Source organism: Carex rostrata, chromosome 8 (genome assembly GCF_964058835.1).
Source record: "Carex rostrata chromosome 8, lpCarRost1.2, whole genome shotgun sequence".
NCBI lineage: Eukaryota > Viridiplantae > Streptophyta > Magnoliopsida > Poales > Cyperaceae > Carex > Carex rostrata.
The window spans coordinates 10,952,707-10,973,097 of NC_135925.1; the positions used below are offsets into that span (position 1 = coordinate 10,952,707).

General features: G+C 37.0%; 2 protein-coding genes and 1 pseudogene across 10 annotated transcripts; all 3 read left to right on the forward strand.

The window, feature by feature from the left end:
* Positions 1-589: 589 nt before the first annotated feature.
* On the forward strand, positions 590-6,708 carry LOC144558194 (polyadenylation and cleavage factor homolog 4-like). Of its 5 annotated transcripts, none has more exons than XR_013512865.1 (8): positions 590-1,004; positions 1,257-1,614; positions 2,831-3,220; positions 3,439-3,549; positions 3,778-4,362; positions 4,714-5,436; positions 5,532-6,105; positions 6,190-6,708. XR_013512865.1 is itself a non-coding variant. In XM_078306967.1 (8 exons), exons 2-7 carry the CDS (start codon positions 1,273-1,275, stop codon positions 6,030-6,032), a joined length of 2,652 nt encoding a protein of 883 aa, XP_078163093.1. In that variant the 5' UTR covers positions 646-1,004; positions 1,257-1,272; the 3' UTR covers positions 6,033-6,046; positions 6,190-6,708. The 5 variants fall into 5 exon arrangements, 1 of the variants encoding a protein (XP_078163093.1); XR_013512864.1 differs by having other exon boundaries at positions 646-1,004; positions 5,532-6,109; positions 6,195-6,415; XM_078306967.1 differs by having other exon boundaries at positions 646-1,004; positions 5,532-6,046.
* A 3,817-nt stretch (positions 6,709-10,525) lies between these two features.
* Positions 10,526-15,052, forward strand: LOC144558196 (uncharacterized). Of its 3 annotated transcripts, none has more exons than XM_078306970.1 (2): positions 10,526-11,618; positions 14,452-15,052. In XM_078306970.1, the coding sequence occupies exon 1, from the start codon at positions 10,572-10,574 to the stop codon at positions 11,613-11,615; it is 1,044 nt and encodes a 347-aa protein (XP_078163096.1). In that variant the 5' UTR covers positions 10,526-10,571; the 3' UTR covers positions 11,616-11,618; positions 14,452-15,052. The 3 variants fall into 3 exon arrangements, with proteins under 3 accessions (XP_078163096.1, XP_078163094.1, XP_078163097.1); XM_078306968.1 differs by having other exon boundaries at positions 10,526-11,645; positions 14,452-15,051; XM_078306971.1 differs by lacking the exon at positions 14,452-15,052 and adding an exon at positions 13,635-13,647.
* Positions 15,053-15,922: 870 nt separating this feature from the next.
* LOC144558195 (transmembrane 9 superfamily member 12 pseudogene) lies at positions 15,923-19,023 on the forward strand (annotated as a pseudogene). 2 transcript variants are annotated; one of them, XR_013512868.1, is made up of 3 exons: positions 15,923-16,086; positions 16,542-16,567; positions 16,610-19,023. The product of XR_013512868.1 is annotated as a transmembrane 9 superfamily member 12 pseudogene, transcript variant X1 (transcript). The 2 variants fall into 2 exon arrangements; XR_013512869.1 differs by lacking the exon at positions 15,923-16,086 and adding an exon at positions 16,125-16,139.
* Positions 19,024-20,391: the final 1,368 nt, after the last annotated feature.

Sequence of the window (20,391 nt, forward strand, 5' to 3'; positions counted from 1 at the left end):
CATAAGAACTTAAATGTAATTTCAGTTTGAATATTATTTTTTTTCAGGACTGAAATGACAATTCAGTCCGAGATAGTTTCACAAGTTCTACAACATCATATTTGTTTTAAATTTGTTGAAAAAAAAATTCAGTCAAAAAAAAAATAACATCTCCGTTCTTATGGTTTTATAAAATCCAAAACAATCAAGTTGGTTTGATAAAATTTATTTTTTTATTTATGGTTTCTAAAAAAAATTCTAGCATACCGGTGTACCATACTACCAGTACCTATTTGGGCTTTTTTTACCCTTCCATGTCAAAAATACTGGTAAGGTGTGTATTCATTTAAAAATAAATACGACCATTTAAATATAAGGGAGGTCACGTGTGACGGTTTGAGAGTTTGGAGGGCAGTGCAGTGCTACTGAATTCGCATCCTCTGTGTTATCTCATATTTTGCCTGACTTTTTGGAGAATCTCAACCGTTACAATACTTTCTACGCGAATCTCAAAGCTCAAATAATACTGGGTCCCTACGTTACCCCCGAATAGCCACCGGACACATCGGTCACGCAAAATATGAGATATCTCAGAGGATACGCACTCAGTGATACTGTGCTACTCAAATTCGTTTCGTACAAAAACGAAATTTTCGTTCTCGGGCCTGGTGGATGGGGCTCATCTTATTCTCAGCCCGGTCCTGCCTATCAACAAACCAAGCTCTGATCGGAACGCGGAGCAAAACAAAGAAATCAGAATTGAAATGGAATTCGCGACTTGCGGCTGATCGGAAGCGGAGAAGTGACGAGAAACACTTCCAGTCGATGAGATTTCTGGGAGGCCAAATCGCGTGAGAAAATCCTCCCCAGATCGATCGGATTTGACGAGAACTGTACGGAATAAAGCGACGGGACCGAAAACCCCTTCTCCTCTTCTTCTTCGCTAGGTTGTTTTCCTTGTTTAGAGCTTTCCGTTGTTGGTAGAGAAGAACTAAAACGCCGGCTGGACTATACTACTCTTCAAGGTGATCACTGTTTCATTCTATAATTTTTTTTTTCTTTTTCTGTTATTTCTGCTCAAGGTATAAACTCTAGTTGATGTCATAAATGATAAATTACAAGAATAAGCTGACTTATTTTGAGTTTTACCAAATTAATTCTTCTCGGTGAAAACATTCATTCCGATCAGAAAATTTCAATTCTAATTCGTTTCAATTGAAGTCATCTAATATTGAATCGAATTGAAATTTTGTGCTTCTTGTTTCTGATCATTGCAGGCTATACAAAGTGAGGATGAAAATCACGGCAATAGATCGACCTTTTGCCATGGAGGAAGAGAGATACTCCAACCCAAACCCTAACCCAAGTTCCCAAAATAAGGTCCCAGCAACATCGATTCTTATCGATCGGTTTCAATCGATGGTACGGGAACGAGATGATGAGATGCGAAATCTAAACCCTAATCAGTCTCCACCTCCGCTTGACATGACCGAGGTTGTGAGCTTTTATGAAGAGCTTCTGAGAGAACTCGCATTCAATTCGAAGCCAATCATCACTGAGCTCACGATTCTAGCTGGAAATCAGAGAGCCTATGCTGAGGGGATAGCGGATGCGATCTGTACCAGGATTTCTGAGGTCGAGCCCCACCTGAGCTGTTTGTTCTATACTCGGAAAAATTTGCTCACTTAGTGTAAATAGAGATTTCAGCTGGTTGTCTTGTGTCTTTAGTTTTTTTTATTTCTTTTTATTTTTATGCGAGATTTTGGTTTCTTTTATTCTTTTCTTGTCCGCATGGAGAGAACATGGATTCTGAGCAACTAATTTCATTTCCAATTAAAAATCACAAACTAAAACCAGTAAAAAGAAGAAGAATTTAGATGAAATTGGCAGAATTGTGTAATACTAACAAAAATTCAGTGAGAAAACGCTTGAATTTGGTAATTATGAGTTGTCATTTAGTTAGATCATCTCAAATTTGAACTCTGTTCAATTTCACAGTTTGAATTTGGGATCAAATATTTGGACATGGCCATAATAATCAAAAGATGTCACACTAATATGAATAAAAAATCAAATGTTGGAAGCATCTGAAATACTTTGATTTCATAAACAATTTAATCTTTTAAAAGGAAGATTGATTAAAATGGGGAAAAATTATCTGTGGTACCAAACTGGTTTGGGTTTGGTACTGCCTAGTACATACCAGACCTGTCTGTTTGGTAGGATGTGGTTGTCTGGTACATAAATAACCGTGTTGTAATAGTAGCTACCTGACTTGACCTGGTTGGTTTGCTGTTTCAGTTGCTGTATGTTCATCCTTGCAAAATAAATTGGAAAATTGATATTTGATGAAGCTAAAATTTTGAACTTGGTTTATTCGGATTTACTCGATAATAACTTCTGAATAAAAAGTCCAAGTTCATTAATTAATTATCTTGAATTTAGTATTGAAAGTTTGGGGAAAAGGTTTTGTACTGGTACCAACAATCCCCAGTTCACTGACTGCGGTTACCATACCAATAGCTTTTTATTTTTTATTATTTTTTTCCCAAACAGAACATTTGGTTAGCATTGAGCTCTTGTTTTGTGTTTTTGAAGGATCTTAGTGATATTAGAATTTTGAATTAAATGGAAGCCAGAGGGTGATTTAATTTGCTTAAACTAATAACTAAATCCAATTCATTGTAATTGAATCAGCTTTGGAATATATAGCCTAGATTATACCCCTCTTGTTATGATCTCACTAGTCCATTTGCTATGTTACCTGCATTTGTATGCAAAAACATCAGATGTACATAATACTATAGTTCTCTCCTTACCTCATCAATGTATTATATTGTTGTTCTTCCAGGTAACACCAGACCAGAAATTGCCGTCGCTCTATCTCCTAGACAGCATAGTGAAGAATATAGGCGGGGAGTACATCCGCCCTTTCACAGTCCGGTTGCCTGAGGTCTTCATTAGTGCGTACAATCGTGTCCATCCAAGCCAGCACCCGGCAATGCGCCACCTCTTCAAAACCTGGTCCCAGGTCTTCCCTTCTAGTGTTCTCCGAAAAATAGAGGATGCCCTGCTGTTCAATTCGTCTTCTTCTTCTGGTACAGGTCATCAGCAGCAGCAGGTGGTGGGACCTGTCGGACAAACTCAGTTAGACTCGCCAGTTGACTCGCCTCGCCCGTCTCGGATACATGTAAACCCGAAGTATTTGGAGGCTTCTCACCAGCTCAAGAGCTCTGCTGGGGTATGTTTAATTATAAAATACTATCACAGCTTATGATATCAGGGGTAACATGAACACAATTTCAGTTAAAATGAAAGAAAGAAAGGTAAATTTAGGAAATTATCCTGTTCAAAGAAAGCCCAAATCAGCACTGGTATGGTACCTAGAGTTCTTTGGTAGGGTGGGTCCTTTTCGAGGTGTGGCATAATGTAATAGTCTTATTTGATTTTATGATACAGACACATCCTGTGGGGCCCACCGACTATAAAAATATAAGCAACTATGAGACTGAACGTCTTGAGCAGCATGCCCAAGAGAGCCCATGGTCTACAATGTCGCCAAGTCATCATGTACTCTCTCTCTCTCACACACACACAAATTTACCATACACTAGACATTTGTTAGTGATGCATGCTTTCTTTCAATCATCTACTGAATCATTTGGTAAAGTTGAGTCGGTAATATATAGAACTTTTGCCTTTGAGTGGTTATTAATTTGTTTTTGTTCATATAATGCTCACTTTTGTTTCTTTCTAAATAGATAAATATAATAGTTATTTTTTTACTCATTCATCTAGTACGGAGGAGACTACGATCGGGGAGAGGTACTTCCACCACGAGTCGGGTCAAGGGTCAGCACACGTACAACTGCATTCAGTCAAGATGTATCATTACAATTTCCTTCTAGAAGAAGCAGCATTCTACCTCCACCAAAGCCTCCATCACCAACCCGAATCGGGATTCGACGGTCTAGATCACCCCCAGCTGACCTATACACAGACAGGCCATCCACCTCTCACATCTTCAGAAATGGGTATCGGGTCCAGAACCCAAACCCACGAGACCTGATAGATGCCTATGGAGGTGACAATAGGAAGATTCAGAGGCTTGATAATGGTAGAGAATGGAAGAGGTCAGAAGAAGAGGAGTTTGTATGGGAAGATATGAGCCCAACATTCTCAGATCGGGTTAGAAGGGAACAAAGAGAGAGGATAGGTTTGTATGGGACTGGGTCAGGCTTGGTTGGCAGCCGGGCTGGGTTGGACCGACCTGATTCGAGGCCAGTTGATCCCAGTTACAGGAGGAGTTGGCCTGGGCAGGGTCGGTTGGGCCCAATTGAGGAACGGGTCTACGTATTGGAAGAGAGAAAACCTATTTCTAGTGTACGTGTACCCGCTCACCTTTTCTTTTCTTGTAATCTCAGCTATTGTTTTTTTTTTTTATATTGTGGTAGTTAGTGTAGATGGAGTGGTACCAGTACGTGTACCTGCTTTCGTTTTTTAGTGCATAATAATTGAAGTTACTAATTTTAGGGGAAATCTGAGGCTTGACTATGCAATGTGAAACTTAACTAGCTTACATGCCTATGCGATGGTTATTAAGGCGTGAGCACTGTAAATTTTTGTTTTTAAAAAAATTAAAATGGGGTTCCATTTTCATACAAAATTGCATCTTCTCTAATATTTTCATGTCTTCATACAAATTGTAATATCTGTACATCCTTACATTTGCAGTTTGGAGATACAGTGGCATACAAGAAAAATGAAGGTAGTATTGCATCTCATTATGAACCTATTCCGTACCAACACCCAAGCTCGAATCATGAACATGAATCCTCTAAATTACCACCATACACCGGATCAGTGCACATGCAAGCAAACCATGGTGCACTGCACCATGTCCGGCCACCTCATAACCCTGCTGTTGTAACACGAGTCATGCCACCTCCTTTAAATGCTCCTCGCAGGTCATCAATGGTTCCACATGAGAGCATGTCTGCACCAGCTAACTCCATCAGACCACTTGCACTAAAACCTGACTATATGAGAAGTGCAGCTGATACCTCCTTAGATGTTAACAAGACGTCTCTCTTCGTACCGAGCATTTCAGCTGGTACGGTACCAGTACCTGTGGCAGGGCATATACCAGCTCAGCAACCAATAGTGATTATGCACACGCAAGGAATTGCAGCACCTCGAGTTTCGGCATTGCCTCAGTTGTTGCCATCTCAGTTGCATGCAGGGGTTGTTAGTGCTCCTTTGCCTGGCAACATAAGTATGATGCCACCTTTGCCCCCTGGCCCACCTCCTTCCTCATCAGCTCAAGTGGGACCCACATCTCTGCCCACTGGGCCTGTGCAGTCGTCTGGTTCTGCTCCTGTTGCTTTCTCAGGCCTGCTTAGTACACTTATGGCTCAAGGCATTATTTCGTTGAAGCCACAACAAGCCCCATCTGAGGTACTAACATGATGTATATATATTTCATTAAATAGTTCTGAAAATCTTCTTTTTATATCAGATATTCTTATTATTTCATGTTTTAATCCAAATAGGATGCATTAGGCTTTGACTTCAACCTTGACCTCTTAAAAGTAAGGAATGAGTCAGCAATAAATGCATTATATTCTGAGCTGCCGAGGCAATGCACCACTTGTGGGGTCCGTTTTCGGCATCAGGATGAGCATAGTTCACACATGGACTGGCATGTGACCAAAAACCGTGTTGCCCGAAACAGAAAGCAGAAGCCATCGCGTAAGTGGTACGTAAGTGCCAATGAGTGGTTACGTGGGGCTGAGACGGTAGGTACCGAAGCATTACCAGTTGTACCAGCTGTGGAGACTGAAAAGGAAGAGGAGGCAGAAGTGGCTGTACCGGCTGATGAAAACCAGACAGCATGTGCACTTTGTGGGGAGCTGTTCGAGGACTTCTATAGTGATGAGACCGAGGAGTGGATGTATAAAGGGGCTGTCTATATGAATGGTACAGATGGGAGTGGTGCCGGTTCCGGTCCCATTGTGCATGCCAAGTGTAGGTCTGAGTCAACCAATGCTTAGAAATATATTTAGAGGTGAGTCTACTCGTGAAAAAACCAAGTGTAGGTCTGAGTCAACCAATGTACTTGAAGAGGTGAGTCTACTCATTGTGTTGTGTTATATTGCATATTTAATTATTGGTAATGGGCTCATTGAGTAGTTGTTTTTGATGGTGCAGGTTAGGTAAGTGAGACCTTTATTTATGAAGGTTATGTGAGAGATGTAAATGGCGGCGGTAAATCTGTAATGTTGCTGAGGAACATTTGTTGCATACCACTGGTATTGATGTACAAGCTACAGCAAAAGTCAATTGTACAGTTATTTTAATTTAGTGAAACAAAGAATGAAGTTTTCACTCTCTCTCTCTATCTCTCTGTTATATTTCTGTTATTTTTCCTTCAAAACTTAGCAGTCTCTCTCTCTCTCTCTATCTATGTCTTTCTCAGTGACGAGCAATTTATTGAATAGCCTTCTTCCTAACAGAGCATGTTTATTGGAAAGTATTTGCTTACAGGGGTAAGAACTGTTTTAATCGAAATATCCAACTTTTATGTATTGTTAAGTTCTAAGTTTTAACCAGCCATGTTGTGCAGGTTAGTAGTCTAATTTTCTGGAGTTACAGAGAATGTAATGCAATATGGGCATGTTATTATTACTTCCATAAGCGGATTGCGAGATATGCTATATATGTTGAGCATTATTTTTGTATTTTAACTTCTCTATTAAAAAAATTCTACGTTGTAAGTTGAATTGTGGTTGGATCAGCTGATGCTGCAATAAAATAAAACTATTGTTAAGTTAAAACTGTGTTTGTTAGCATTGTAGCCATCTTTTTTGCTTTTTGGTTTTCTTTTTGTCAAAAATTACTAAATCCATTTCTTGTTATGTTATTTTCTCTTTGTCACAAAAAAACCATCGATTTTCTCTCTGCTTCCATCTTTCTATCTTGACTCTCTCTCTCTCTCTCTCTCTCTCTCTCATCGGAAACACTCCGCTTTACAAATAAGTTGACTATCCTCCCCTCAAAATAATAAATCAAAATGTTCTTTCAAAAACAAAAGTTTAAATATTGCAAGAAATTTATGTTGAATCATACAAATTGATGCATCAAGTTACCATCAGTTGCAAGTAGGGGTGGCAACGAATTTAACTTACTCTAGGTTTGACTTTGGTTTGAATAAGATTTGAATCGAACCTGGTTTGATTCATTTCGAACTGAACTCATTTCGAATCGAATTAATTACGAGCTACACATTTTTTGAATTGAATTCGAATCGAATCACAAACTAAATTATTTTTTAGCAGCCCTGTTATACCGGTAGTTTATACATTATTTTTTTCTTGCGTGACAAAATTCACATGACTTCCTTTTACCGGTATGAAATTATTGTTTTTAAGTTGAAAAATTATTCATGAAAAAATACATCACAACAAATAATCGTAAAAAGAGGATTAAGTACAAGAACTGAAATATGCAATAAAACAAGTAATCATACCTCGAGTGCTCACTCGATCAAACCCTCGATTGGACCATCTAATGAAGTGAAAATCCGAAAGGTAGAGAAGGCGGAGGAGAGACGGCCGAAGAGAAAGGAGAGATAGCCAGTCACCGAGAGCGTCGGCTAGATTTTAAAGCGAGAGGGAGAGGTGGAGAGAGAACTAGATTATTGAGATTTGAGAGTGAGGTAGCGTCGGCTAAGCTAAATTATGACTCTCTATCTTGGGTTTTAATTTCATTAGGTAAATGAATGACCGATGTTATTATGAGATTCGAACTATAAAAGTTCGTGAACCCATTTCGATCGAATCAGACTAGGTTTGAGTTTGATTTCAATTAATTTTGAACTCATTTTGAATCGAATTAAACTCAAATCAAACCCGAATCGAATCACAAACTACGAACTTTTTTGCTAGCCCTAGTTGCAAGTATAAATAATCCCAGATTATTGTCTACATTAATTTATTGCTTAATGAATCCCAATCTTCTTTCATTAGCCATGATAACTACACAAATTGTTATCGTACCAAGTTGGCAACTTGCAATCATGTAACTCTAAAATATTTCGTCACTTGTGGGTCAGCAACTCAGCATGCTTAATTTGGGCTGTCATTATAATATATCAGCTGGAGAAGTTACCAAAACCCATCTACATAAAGTTTGGCTTGGTGGCTGCCACAGGCCCACAGCAACCATTTTGCACCAACATGCCAATTTTTAATCTAATTTGGTTGAACCACTGATAATATCTCATGCCAAAATATCCAAATATATAAACCCTCCAAATCAACATCCTCTCAGCTCTCTTGGCGCATATCTCCATTAGTTGTCATGCACACAGTAGAACCAGAATCTACACATTTTTTAGGGTTACCATGGCCCAACTACAGCGAAGATCCGCTTTACTTCCCGAGACCACGACAAGATTACATGGTTAGGCGAGCGTTCTTGCAAAGTTATCAGTTGTCGGCTCGGGAATGTTTCGGTGATTGGCTGAGACGCAACCTGAGGGAAGCTGGTGATGCTGGAAAAGCAATTATCAGTAGGGTCTATAGTAGCCGTTTTGTCATGCGGAAGTTGCGCAGCGCTTTCGTTTCGAGAATTTCTCCTTTTAAGTGCTTTCACTCAAGGGAAAGTGGATTCATTGGAGATTACTTTTGAAGTTTTTTCTGTGTAAAGTACATCATCAGAATTCAAATCTCTTCTCATGCGTCCTTGATTTGCCTCCCGTGAACACGATTGTTCGTGTTTCGGATGCGGTTCATGAAACCTTGTATAAAATTATGATGATTATTTTTCTTTTTTCCTTTTTCTTATTATCAATAAGAGAGTGCCGGTGTATACAATATGTTTTGGTGTCAAATTCTGAAAACAGTTTTGTTGGTCTTCAAATCCAAGATTTTGAAATCACAGAAAATTACAGAGTGATTTATCTAATTTTTCAAGATGTGCTACAGATTATATTGCCAATTGAAATTTCAGACTTCTCTTACCTGAATTTCTGACATCTCCTATGGATTGTTCTTTTTTCATTTCTAATATGTATACAAAATAATGTTTTAACATTCTTAATTGGTAGTTGGAGTACTGTACTTGAAATTGGTTGTTGCTTTTTGATACTTGTACCGCACGAATAGGTATTTAATGTTGGTTATCTACTCTTAGACTCAGACTGTGTAGGATTCTGATATTCATTTGATATCAGTACTTGCAGAGTGCAGACTTAGTTTTTGAACAGTGATTTTTGTTAAATGAATAACTTTAATTTATTGTTAAATATCTAGGTTCTACAATGTTATAAGAAAATATTTAGGAATTTATAAATTCTCGATAAAAAAAATAGAGAAAAATAATATTATAGAAGAGTGAGGCTATGGTACTATGCATAGTGCGGATTTGCTTATTTAAGTACTCTCTATATAAACCTGTAAAAAGAAAAATAATAACATAGCGGGCATAAGTGATAGCTTGCAAGGTAACCGCCCAAAAAAAAGAAAAAGAAAAAGAAAAATAGAAACTCGGGTTTATTTTGGGTTTGGTTCACAGATTTTAGAAAACCGGTTGGTTCTTTGCTTCAACTAGACCGAACTGGATGGGCCTCTGGTTTCAGTTTTTCTAATCAAAACTAGGGGTGTCAATGGGTACGGTACGGATCAGGTAGAGACATTTTCATACTCATATCTATTAAAATCAGTCTTATTCATATCTTATCTTTACCCATTAAGAATTAATTTTACCCTATCTTATCTTTACCCGTTAATATTATTGAGTAACGAAACGGTAGCGGATGAATAACGGATAATATTAATATAATAATTAGTTTCATTATATTTTACAAATAAAACATAGAAAACTCATTATGTTTTACAAATTATATTTTATTTATTACATAAGATAACAATTTAAATTGCTATTTCACTCAGTATATTTTTTTATTGCAACATTTGAAAACAAAATTGAGTCACAACCACTGTAAAAATTAAAGTGGAAATGTAACTATATGAATCAGATTCTTACTACATTTAACGAAGAGGGAAAAAAAATATCAAAGATACAGTTTAAAGCACTAAAATAGAAAAATAAATCTAGATGCGCTGGAAATTAAATTGAATTTATATAATTTTAAATTTTATAATTATTTTATAGAATATGTACAAAGTAGTTATTACTTATATCTTTATCCATTTAGTTAATTAAATTTTTTATTTATCCATATCCATACCAAAGAAAAAAATATATCAAATACTGACCCATCAGGTAAAGGAAATAAATCTGCTGTGATTCTAAAGGGATCGCAGGACCCTGTTATTCCAAATCCATCCATTTATCTGTCTGAAGATTGGTGCATAAAAATAAGTGTTATTGAGATTTGTGCATTCCAAAAAGTGAAAGGCTGGATTTGGAATCACAGGGTCCTGCGATCCCTTTAGAATCACAGGGTCCTGCGATCCCTTTAGAATCACAGCAGATTTATTTCCTCAGGTAAACGGCATAGAAGGTACCATTGACACCCCTTTACAAAACCCACAAAACCCCATAGAGAGAGAGAGACGGCGACGGCGATGGTGCTTCTGGAAGAGCTGATGCGTTGCCAAATCAACGAATGGTACCATCTCTTCCAACCCCACACCATTCCAACTCTCTTCCTCCCTCTTTACCCCTCTTTCCTCTCTTACCTCCAGGGCCTCTCTCTCTCTGACAACGGGTCCCATTCCCCTGCCCCCTTTCTCCTTCCTCGCTCCGTCTCTAATTCTGCTTCCAGTTCCTCTTTCCATAAATTCCCTTCTCATTCCACTGTTGCGGATCCGGACTCCAATTTCAACTCAGATTCCGATTCCGGTTCTGAGATCGAGGCGCCGGTGTTTCCTGAATTGGAATTGGAGGTCGAGAAATCAATTGCAGCTCTAGGTGGAGGTGTGGTGCCCAAATTGAACTGGAGCGCTCCTAAGGATGCCACGTGGATGTCTCCCTTTGGTTCTCTAAAGTGTGAGTCTTTCTCTGAAATTTGTTTGCTGCTTCATTCCTCTGATTGTATTATCCATGATTTGACCGAGGCACTGCCGTCTTCCCAAGACTATTCAAATCAGAAGCAAATTGAAACTGAATTCCAATTCGTCCTGGCTTTGAGAAAATGGGTCCCAGATATCAGACCTGAATACGAATTCCGGTGCTTTGTTCGAGATAAGAATCTGGTAGGTATCTCTCAGCGTGAAGTTACAGCCTTTTATCCTTCTCTTCTGACCCAAAAGGACCAAATTGTCGATTCAATCTCGGATTTCTTTGAACAAATAGTAAAACCTGTTTTCGGGTCTAGAGATTATACCTTTGATGTATATTTAACCCAGAAAAAGAAGAAGGTGATTCTGGTTGATTTTAACCCTTGGGGGGGTTTCACCTTACCTCTGTTGTTTGAATGGGACAAATTGGAGCAAGAGAGAGAAGAGGTGGAGCTGAGGTTAGTGGAGGGTTCTTCAGGGGTAAGGCCGGGAATTAAAACAGCGGTGCCGTATGATTATCTGGATATGAGTGAAGGAAGTGGATGGGACGAGTTTTTCAGGAAGGCTGAACTGGAGATTAGAAGCCAAATGGTAACTGGAGAGGATTGACAGGTAAACACTCTTGACTGGTTTCTTCAGGTTGTATTCCTCATAGTTATTTCAGTACCAGTCAGTTTAGATCGGTAATGACTAGGGTAGAGGGTAGTATCAGTTTGGTCTATTAATATTTTTGTTCCTTGTACATTCTGAATAATCAATGTTGTATCTTTAAGATCTCTAATATTTCAAGTTTCGTGGCAAATTTCTGGTACTCTCAGTTTTTGTCGGTATTGACATCAAATACCATTCAGTAAAGTAATTTTCTTTTATAAAAGAAGGATTTGTATTTGCTCTAGTAGGATTTCCACTTATTTTTCACCAGGTTGGGTAGGGACCTAATGAAATAAATTTTAAATGTTTAGAGGATGACCATTGCTCTAATTCACATTAATTTGGTAGTCTGTGCATTGATATCACTAGAAGTTGGTTCTACAAAATGTTTATCCATCTTCATGTTGTACTAGTCAGGTTTAGTACCAGTATATAACAGGCAGTTATTACTCTGTACAGTCATTTCTCAAGGAACAATCTCCCTGTATAATTTTGTAAGAAGAGGGTTCAAATGCCTCCACTTACGGTATCTTCATTATGCTTCCATTTTTAAACTCTAAGAACTCAAAATTTGAATCTCAAATGTCAAAATATAACCGTTAGATATTATATATATCATTTTATATATGCATATGTAAAATCATACGATATATCAACCTTATTTAGTTTGGCATCAAGAGTTTGCAAAAATACATTGATGTGCGGTGATTTCTAGAGGGTGATTTTTTAACCTGTTGATTTATATAAAAATTGAACCAAAAAGTGATCGTGCAGAGAAAGTAATATATATTAAATTTAAATGTTTTATTTTAACATTTGAGTTTTAGAAAATAAAAAAAATTGGAGGCATTTGAACTGTCATTATTTGGGTATTCAGAACCAAATTTTTATCTTATGGATTAATCATTTCTTTTATTACACACTGGTTGATATCTCAAGGTCCAATGTGGTGTTAAACATATATTGTGTATACGTACAAAATTAAGCTGACAACTTGAAGTTGTGAGTAGAACTAGAGTGTTCTTAAGTTCACCAAGTCTCTTTGTGAACTCAACTCTAAAATCTATCGGATTGGCTTCAAACGACGAATCCGAACCATTGAAATCCGTCTACCTTATGAGTGATGCGTCTACATGCAAAAGTTTTAAATTTTCGAATTAATTTTGTATAGAGTCTAAGTGGTAAAAAAACGTTAAAAAAATGAATGCATTAAAATTAATTTATAAACCTTATTTTGACCACTTGACTTTATAATAAATTAATTCGAAAGTTAAAATTTTTTGCATGTAGATGCATCACTCTCGTAAGATAGATGGATTTCAACGGTTTGATTATCATTTGAAGTCAATTCGATAGGTTTTAGCGTTGAGTTCACAAAGAGACTTGGTGAACTTGGGAACTTGCAAACTTTTCAGCTCTTAATGTAATATGGACCAATAAATTTTTTGTTAATTATTGTGCCTTCAGAGATTTTGTTTAATTCTGTGTTTGATTTCTATGCTTGTAAAAGTTTTCTTGTACATTTTTTCACCTTATTGTATCTTTGTTTAGGAATGCAAGTTTTTCGCAAATTTTATTATATGTAAGAGATATGCATATTTTGAGTAAAGTTAAGCTTGCTTACTGTAAATTTTTTTAAATAAACTCAAAATATGCTATGACAACATATTAGTCCCTGAATCAATTTAATAATAATTTCACAGAAAAAAATGTTTTATATTTCAACAAAAAAATGTTTACCACCAGGTTGAGTAGGACTCCTCTGCCTTTTATTTGTTTTAATGAACATGACCAAGACATGATATGCAAAATTGCTTCAGGACCATTATAACACTGACATAGTAGGGACAAAATTTTGTAGTCAGTTTAACCAAGGACTTGCTTTGAATAGCCTCATCAGATATATATTTTTTTATTTATATTTTTGGTGCTGGAATGCTCCAGTTAACTATTTTAGTTATTTTCTTATTTCTGTAGCTTATCATGTTTTGTTTAGGAGAACAACATTTGCCAAATTGCCAATTTACCAATTTACCTGTATATTCTTTTTTTTTTAATGAAATTGATTATGGTTATACTGGAATGAAACTTGCCTGCTGAAACAATCTCAAATAAACAAAAATATGAAAGGGCCAACAATTATGAAGAGGGAATCATGATACGATACAGTGGCACCATAAGTTCTCACTATTAAAAGACGAGAACTACAAAAGCGTAAAAAGCTTGAAACAAAAGTGGTTGTAATCATAGATTACCAAATCTTGTAGCCTTGTAGAATATAAAGTTATCTAATTTTGTTTGTTTTTGTTTTTTATTCAGTTTCCTATAATCTTGCCAATTAGAGAAATCTTCCTATCTAATTATTACGAGTGATTATTTGTGCTGTTATTTTTTTTTCTTCACTACACATGAAATTTTGTACATGCCCCTCTATTTTTGGATTCCTATCCATATATATACTTCCTCTAGCCTTGATTAGAACCACTTCAAAAGCCAAAACTCAAAATTAGAAACATAAGTCGCTTTGGAGTATAATTATGTCCGCCCCTAAGTATAGTCCTATCTGCTTTGATTAATATCTTTTTTTTTTTTTTTTTTTCTAAAACTTTGTGTGGCTCTTAAGTACAAATTTTGTTGGCCCAGAATGCCCCTTTACTTTATTTTTATTCAACACAATTACACAAATCATAAAACACTGGTGTCTATACTATTCCTATTTTTTTTTCTTGAATATATATTAGTCAGGTATTATTGTCTTATACTCACCAGATTATTCTTTCTTCTTTGGTTGTAGGTTGCGGGTCACATGAACCTCCTTGAAGCTGATCCATTCTTGAAGCAGAGGCTAAGCCTGCGTGACCCTTGTAAAACTACCCTGAATGTTTGCCAAGCTTACACTTTGAAAAGAACAAGGGAGCATCAATTGAAGGCAGAGGCATCAAGGCCGCGTCTATCGAAGGAGTTCACTAATTCTGATAAGCCTGACGAGCTTGTGAAATGCCACAAGCGAGTATGGACCTGGATTGGAAGATACCCTTATATTGACCATGAAGGATATTGCTGCTGGAATGCGTAATAGTGGTTAAGTTTGATTGGTAATTTAAGAAATAGTACCCAACTTTCTTCAGAATTTTCAATTGGTTAACTGACATCTAAATTTTTCCTACTGATCACTCGAGCTTTAATGTACTGGAAGTAGCTATCCTTTTTCTCTGTAGTAATAACTAATAAATGAGTTAGCGCATGCATATTAGTGTAACTAATATGTAGAAAAGTATATCTTCTACTAAGGGATAGTTTCTAGGTCTCATGAGTTTATTGTTCGGCCTTTGAGTGCCCATTGCATGCCCCAATTTGATACACAATTTGGTTGGAAACGAATCAAACTATTCTGGGTGGCTAATTGCAATAAAATATGTTTTTTTGAGTGGTCTGAGGTACAACATTTTTTTAAAACAAATCTGATGTAAAACTTTGAAAGTCTAACAAACATGCTCGCAGATTATTTTCTTGCACGAACTTTAACCACGAGCTTCCTTCAATCGCAGATTATTTTCTCTGGTCTGAAAGTTTTGCGTATCCTCTGAGACGTCTCATATTTTTGAGTGTGACGGACGTGTTCAGGGATAGCGCGGGGACCAGTATTATTTGAGCTTTGAGATTCGTGCAGAACTTGCTTGGACGGTTGAGATTTTCCAATAAGTCGCGCAAAATATGAAGATATAAACCTCCAAAAGTTTTAGTAAAATTTACAAAAGCCGATCAATCTATATATCATAGAAAGCTATATAGTTGTTCGTCGTACTGCTGAAAGTTGATCGAAAATTCATCAAAATTTATTAGAAAACTTAATAAGACAAGATAAGTTTAGACTTTTAGGTCCTGTTCAGCAACCTGTTAAAGAATAGGAATGGAAATAGAAATAACAAATTTTAAACTAATTTTTATTGTTCAGAGTGAAAAAAAAACAATAATCTACACTGTCGAACAGGCCTACAGTATTAATTAGTCAAATAAAATGGTTGACCATCCATAATAAAAGAACTACTAGTTAGGGTATCGATTTGCTTAATTTATTTGTTACTTTTTCTTGAAGTTTTATTTTTAGCGGGTCGAGGTCTCCTACAATTTTCATCCTACCGCGTATTTCTACGTGCTCCTTACCTACCCATGTTTAACCTACCAACTTATCATTCCATTTCAACACCCTCGTAATTCTTTCGTGGAAGGAACTTTCACGTCCAGAAATCACGGCGGTCCCGAGCCTGTGGCACCGACGTTTTTTGTTTTGTCATTTTTTTCTTCAGTTATCACTTACGCTCTCTCCCTCCTCCAACCAACCGACACACAGCACAAATCTCCCAAAAAAGTAAAAAAAAACTGAAGATAACGAGATCTAGATTGAGGCGCTCTCTTCTCTTCACGAAAGGTAAAGCCTTTACGAAGAAATTGCGGCCTCGATTTTCTTTTTCGTTTGAATAGGTTTGCTATTTGAATCACATGAATATTTTGTATTTGCACAATTTGTGATCGTTTTTGTTCACCAAATGATAACTTAATTGTGTTAGGATATATGCTCATAGTTCGGCGGGGATCTCGATTTTTTTTTTAATCTTTTGTCCGATTCTTTTACAGAATCCGAGGAAGAATAAATTTGCAAGTATATTCTATGAATACGGGAAACAGTTTAGATTACAGGCGGCATTAGGAAATGTGCTGTTGGATCTACGACTGTCATTTCACAAATGCTACCATTATTTACCAAATACGAATTATATTTTATTTTGGAACAGATTTCTTCCTAATAGCTTGCGTGAAACTCTCGTCTAAAGTTATTTTATTATCTCCATTTTTGTCTAATTTTGAAATTATTCTTGATTTTAGGTTCTGTTTATGGTGACATAGGCCATAGAAAAGCAGTAAAGCACACCAATCGACCTTAAAAAAAATAAAGAAAAGCACACCAATCTCCAATTCTACCCCAAAATTCACTGAAACTCAAAATGACACCCACTTCTCTAATTCTTCACCTGTTACCTTTTCTCCTCCTAGTTTTCCCGAAAACCGATGCTTTCTATCTTCCTGGGAGCTACATGCATACCTACTCTCAAGGCGAGGCCATATTCGCAAAAGTTAATTCCCTTACTTCCATTGAAACTGAGCTCCCTTTCTCTTACTACAGCCTACCCTTTTGCCAACCACCAGATGGCATTAAAAAAAGTGCTGAGAATCTAGGCGAGCTCTTGATGGGGGATCAAATTGACAATTCCCCATACAAATTTCAGGTGAATGTCAACGAGTCACTGTACCTCTGTACCACCAAAGCACTTACTGAGGAAGATGTCAAAGTACTGAAAGAGAGAAGCCGTGACTTGTACCAGGTGAACATGATGCTTGATAACTTACCTGTCATGCGGTTTACTGAGCAAAACGGGCAATTTATTCAGTGGACTGGGTATCCTATTGGGTATGCGCCAACTGGTACTGATCAATTTTATATTATAAATCACTTGAGGTTTAAAATCTTTGTGCACGAGTATGATGGTAGCAATGTGGAGATCATTACTACAGGAGAGGAGGGTGGGATGATTTCAGAGAACGATAACAAAAATATGTCAGGTTATCGGATTGTGGGTTTTGAGGTCACTCCTTGTAGTTTCAAACGGGACCCAGGGTACTTGTCAAAGCTTAGCATGTACGAAAAAATAGACCCAGTATACTGCCCAGTGGAGATAGGAAGGTCTCAACCAATAAAAGAGAATGAAAGGATAAGCTTTACGTATGACGTAGAATTTGTGAAAAGTGATACCAAATGGCCATCTCGGTGGGATGCGTACCTGAAAATGAATGGTGCGAAGATACACTGGTTATCTATCATGAACTCTGTCATGGTTATATTGTTCTTGGCCAGTATCGTATTTGTCATATTTCTACGTACTGTGCGTAGAGACCTTGCGAAATATGAGGAGCTCGACAAAGAGGCGCAAGCACATATGGTAGAGGAATTATCGGGTTGGAAATTGGTGGTGGGTGATGTATTTAGAGAACCTGAGAACTCAACACTTCTTTGTGTGATGGTAGGAGATGGGGTGCAAATTCTGGGGATGGCAGTGGTTACAATTGTTTTTGCTGCACTAGGGTTTATGTCACCTGCCTCTAGGGGTATGCTTCTGACTGGTATGATAGTTTTGTACTTGTTTTTGGGTATTGTGGCTGGTTATGTGGGGGTTCGTCTTTGGCGTACCATTAAAGGAGGTTCTGATGGATGGCGGTCAGTGGCGTGGTATATTGCATGCTTCTTCCCTGGCATCTCTTTTCTCATCCTGACATGTCTCAATTTCATTCTCTGGGGAAGTAAGAGTACTGGGGCCTTACCAATTTCTCTCTTCTTCACACTTCTTGCACTCTGGTTCGGCATTTCGGTTCCGCTTACCCTAGTAGGTGGCTTTCTAGGTACCCGTGCTGACCCAATTGACTACCCGGTGCGCACCAACCAGATACCAAGAGAGATCCCAGAAAGGAAGTACCCTTCATGGTTACTGGTACTTGGTGCTGGTACGCTCCCCTTTGGCACACTGTTCATTGAACTGTTCTTCATTCTGACGAGCATCTGGCTTGGGAGGTTTTACTATGTCTTTGGGTTTTTGTTAGTGGTGCTTCTGTTGCTTGTAACTGTTTGTGCAGAGGTATCCGTGGTTTTGACTTACATGCATCTCTGTGTAGAAGATTGGAGGTGGTGGTGGAAGTCGTTTTTTGCATCTGGGTCTGTTGCACTTTATGTGTTTCTTTACTCGGTAAATTATTTGATATTTGACCTGAGGAGTTTGAGTGGACCTGTCTCAGCAATACTGTACCTGGGGTATTCTCTGATCATGGCACTTGCCATTTTGCTGTCAACTGGTACGGTCGGTTTCCTTGTGTCTTTTACTTTTGTGCATTACCTCTTTTCTTCAGTCAAGATTGATTGAACTGGAAGCAGGAAAAAAAAAAAACAAATAGGAAGCTGCTTGGAAGGCTAAAGGCACTTTTGCCATAGCAAGTGATACATCTGAGATGACTTTTCCCTGATTTATTATGAATCTATCTACTTAGCTTAAGACTTGGATGTTGATCATCCATGATTAGTAATCTATTTGGTTAGATATTTATTTTATCTTTAATCTTTTGTTTTGAGTTCACATACTTTGGTTAAACTGGAAATTGTCCTCACTGCCCTGATGAATTAAGGATGAGATTGTTATAGAATAGAAAATCATTTTTTTTTTTCAATAAGGAACACATTCTTTTGATTTGTTACATTTTCTGTTTGTGGGTGTTAAGCAATAACTGTTCTTCGGGATGCTTATATCTGCTTAGATGTTTTATTTACTGCTGTTAAGTACCTAGTATAGTTAATTAATACACTTGGCATAATGCCCAAGGGCTTTTCCTCAAAAAAAAGAAAAAAAAAATACACTTGGCATAGTTTAAATTATTTCTCTGTCGAAATTACTTTCAATTAGATATATTTGTGCTTAACCCGTAGCATAATATCTATTAAGCTGTCGCATTCCGCATTTCAATTAGGTATAGTTGTTGGCACTTACATTTGTAATTTAGTTCAACCTTTCTAACCAACTTTTAAATGTGTTGGAGGATATTGTTAGGGCGTGCTTCCGAATTTAAAGTAGGAAGTAAAGCGAAAGACGAAGGAGGCTTAAATTTTGTATATTTTAAATTGGGTGGGAGTAATTTTTGGAAATATATATATATATATATATATATATATATATATATATATATATATATATATATAGAGTGGCTAATATGCATTCGGTTGCATATGGACCGAAGTGTTTACGGTCCAAATTTGATTTTTCAAAATCCAAACGGTCGATTTGAACCATTCATCTTGTTCTCCATATTAATATGTGCTTGGAGACCAAATTTTATATTTTTCTGAATTTTTTTACTATTTATTAAGTATTTTACAAAATTGTTGATCCAACGGTAGCTGCTGATTTTACTGTTTTGTTACGCTACCGTTGGATCAACAATTTTGTAAAATACTTAATAAATAGTAAACAAATTCAGAAAAATATAAAATTTGGTCTCCAAGCACATATTAATATGGAGAACAAGATGAACGGTTCAGATCGACCGTTTGGATTTTGAAAAATCAAATTTGGACCATAAGCACTTCGGTCCATATGCAACCGAATGCATATTAGCCACTCTCTCTATATATATACAGAGAGAGAGAGATGGGAGGACTTATTTTTTATTTTTAATAATTAAAATTCAGAAACAAGATGAAGGTGATTTTTTTTCTCTCCTTTCCTTACTGTTCATTATCTCCTCAAGAGCAGAAATAAGAAGGTGAGAGATCTTAATTTAAAGGTAGAGGTTCCTTCAGGAATCGAGCATGATTAAAATTCTGTCATGATTTTAAAGAAAGTAAAGTTTAATTTCCGCTAAGATAACATTATTTGGCAGGATTAAGATGTTAATGAATTTCAAAGAGGCTTAAAGAGGCTCCCGTTGACGAACACCGCCATGGCGCCATATCCAGGGTGATTTAACTAGACATATTTGATGGAACAGTTCTCCATAATACCGCTGAATCTAATATATGTTGAGAAAAAGTAGAATTTCAGCGATGTAGGAAGCCACTACGATCTTTCAATAGCTTATTTAATTCTAATCCTCATACTTTATTATGAAATGTCATGAGACATGATATTAAAATGAGGGG

What these genes read in the sequence shown, in the direction of transcription:
- LOC144558194 (XM_078306967.1), top strand. Translation starts at nt 1,273, where the DNA reads ATGAAAATCACGGCAATAGATCGACCTTTTGCCATGGAGGAAGAGAGA. An exon ending in AGCTCAAGAGCTCTGCTGGG is followed by an intron (nt 3,221 to 3,438) that starts GTATGTTTAATT and finishes TTTATGATACAG; the next exon opens with ACACATCCTGTGGGGCCCAC. An exon ending in AGAGAAAACCTATTTCTAGT is followed by an intron (nt 4,363 to 4,713) that starts GTACGTGTACCC and finishes TTACATTTGCAG; the next exon opens with TTTGGAGATACAGTGGCATA.
- LOC144558196 (XM_078306970.1), top strand. Translation starts at nt 10,572, where the DNA reads ATGGTGCTTCTGGAAGAGCTGATGCGTTGCCAAATCAACGAATGGTAC.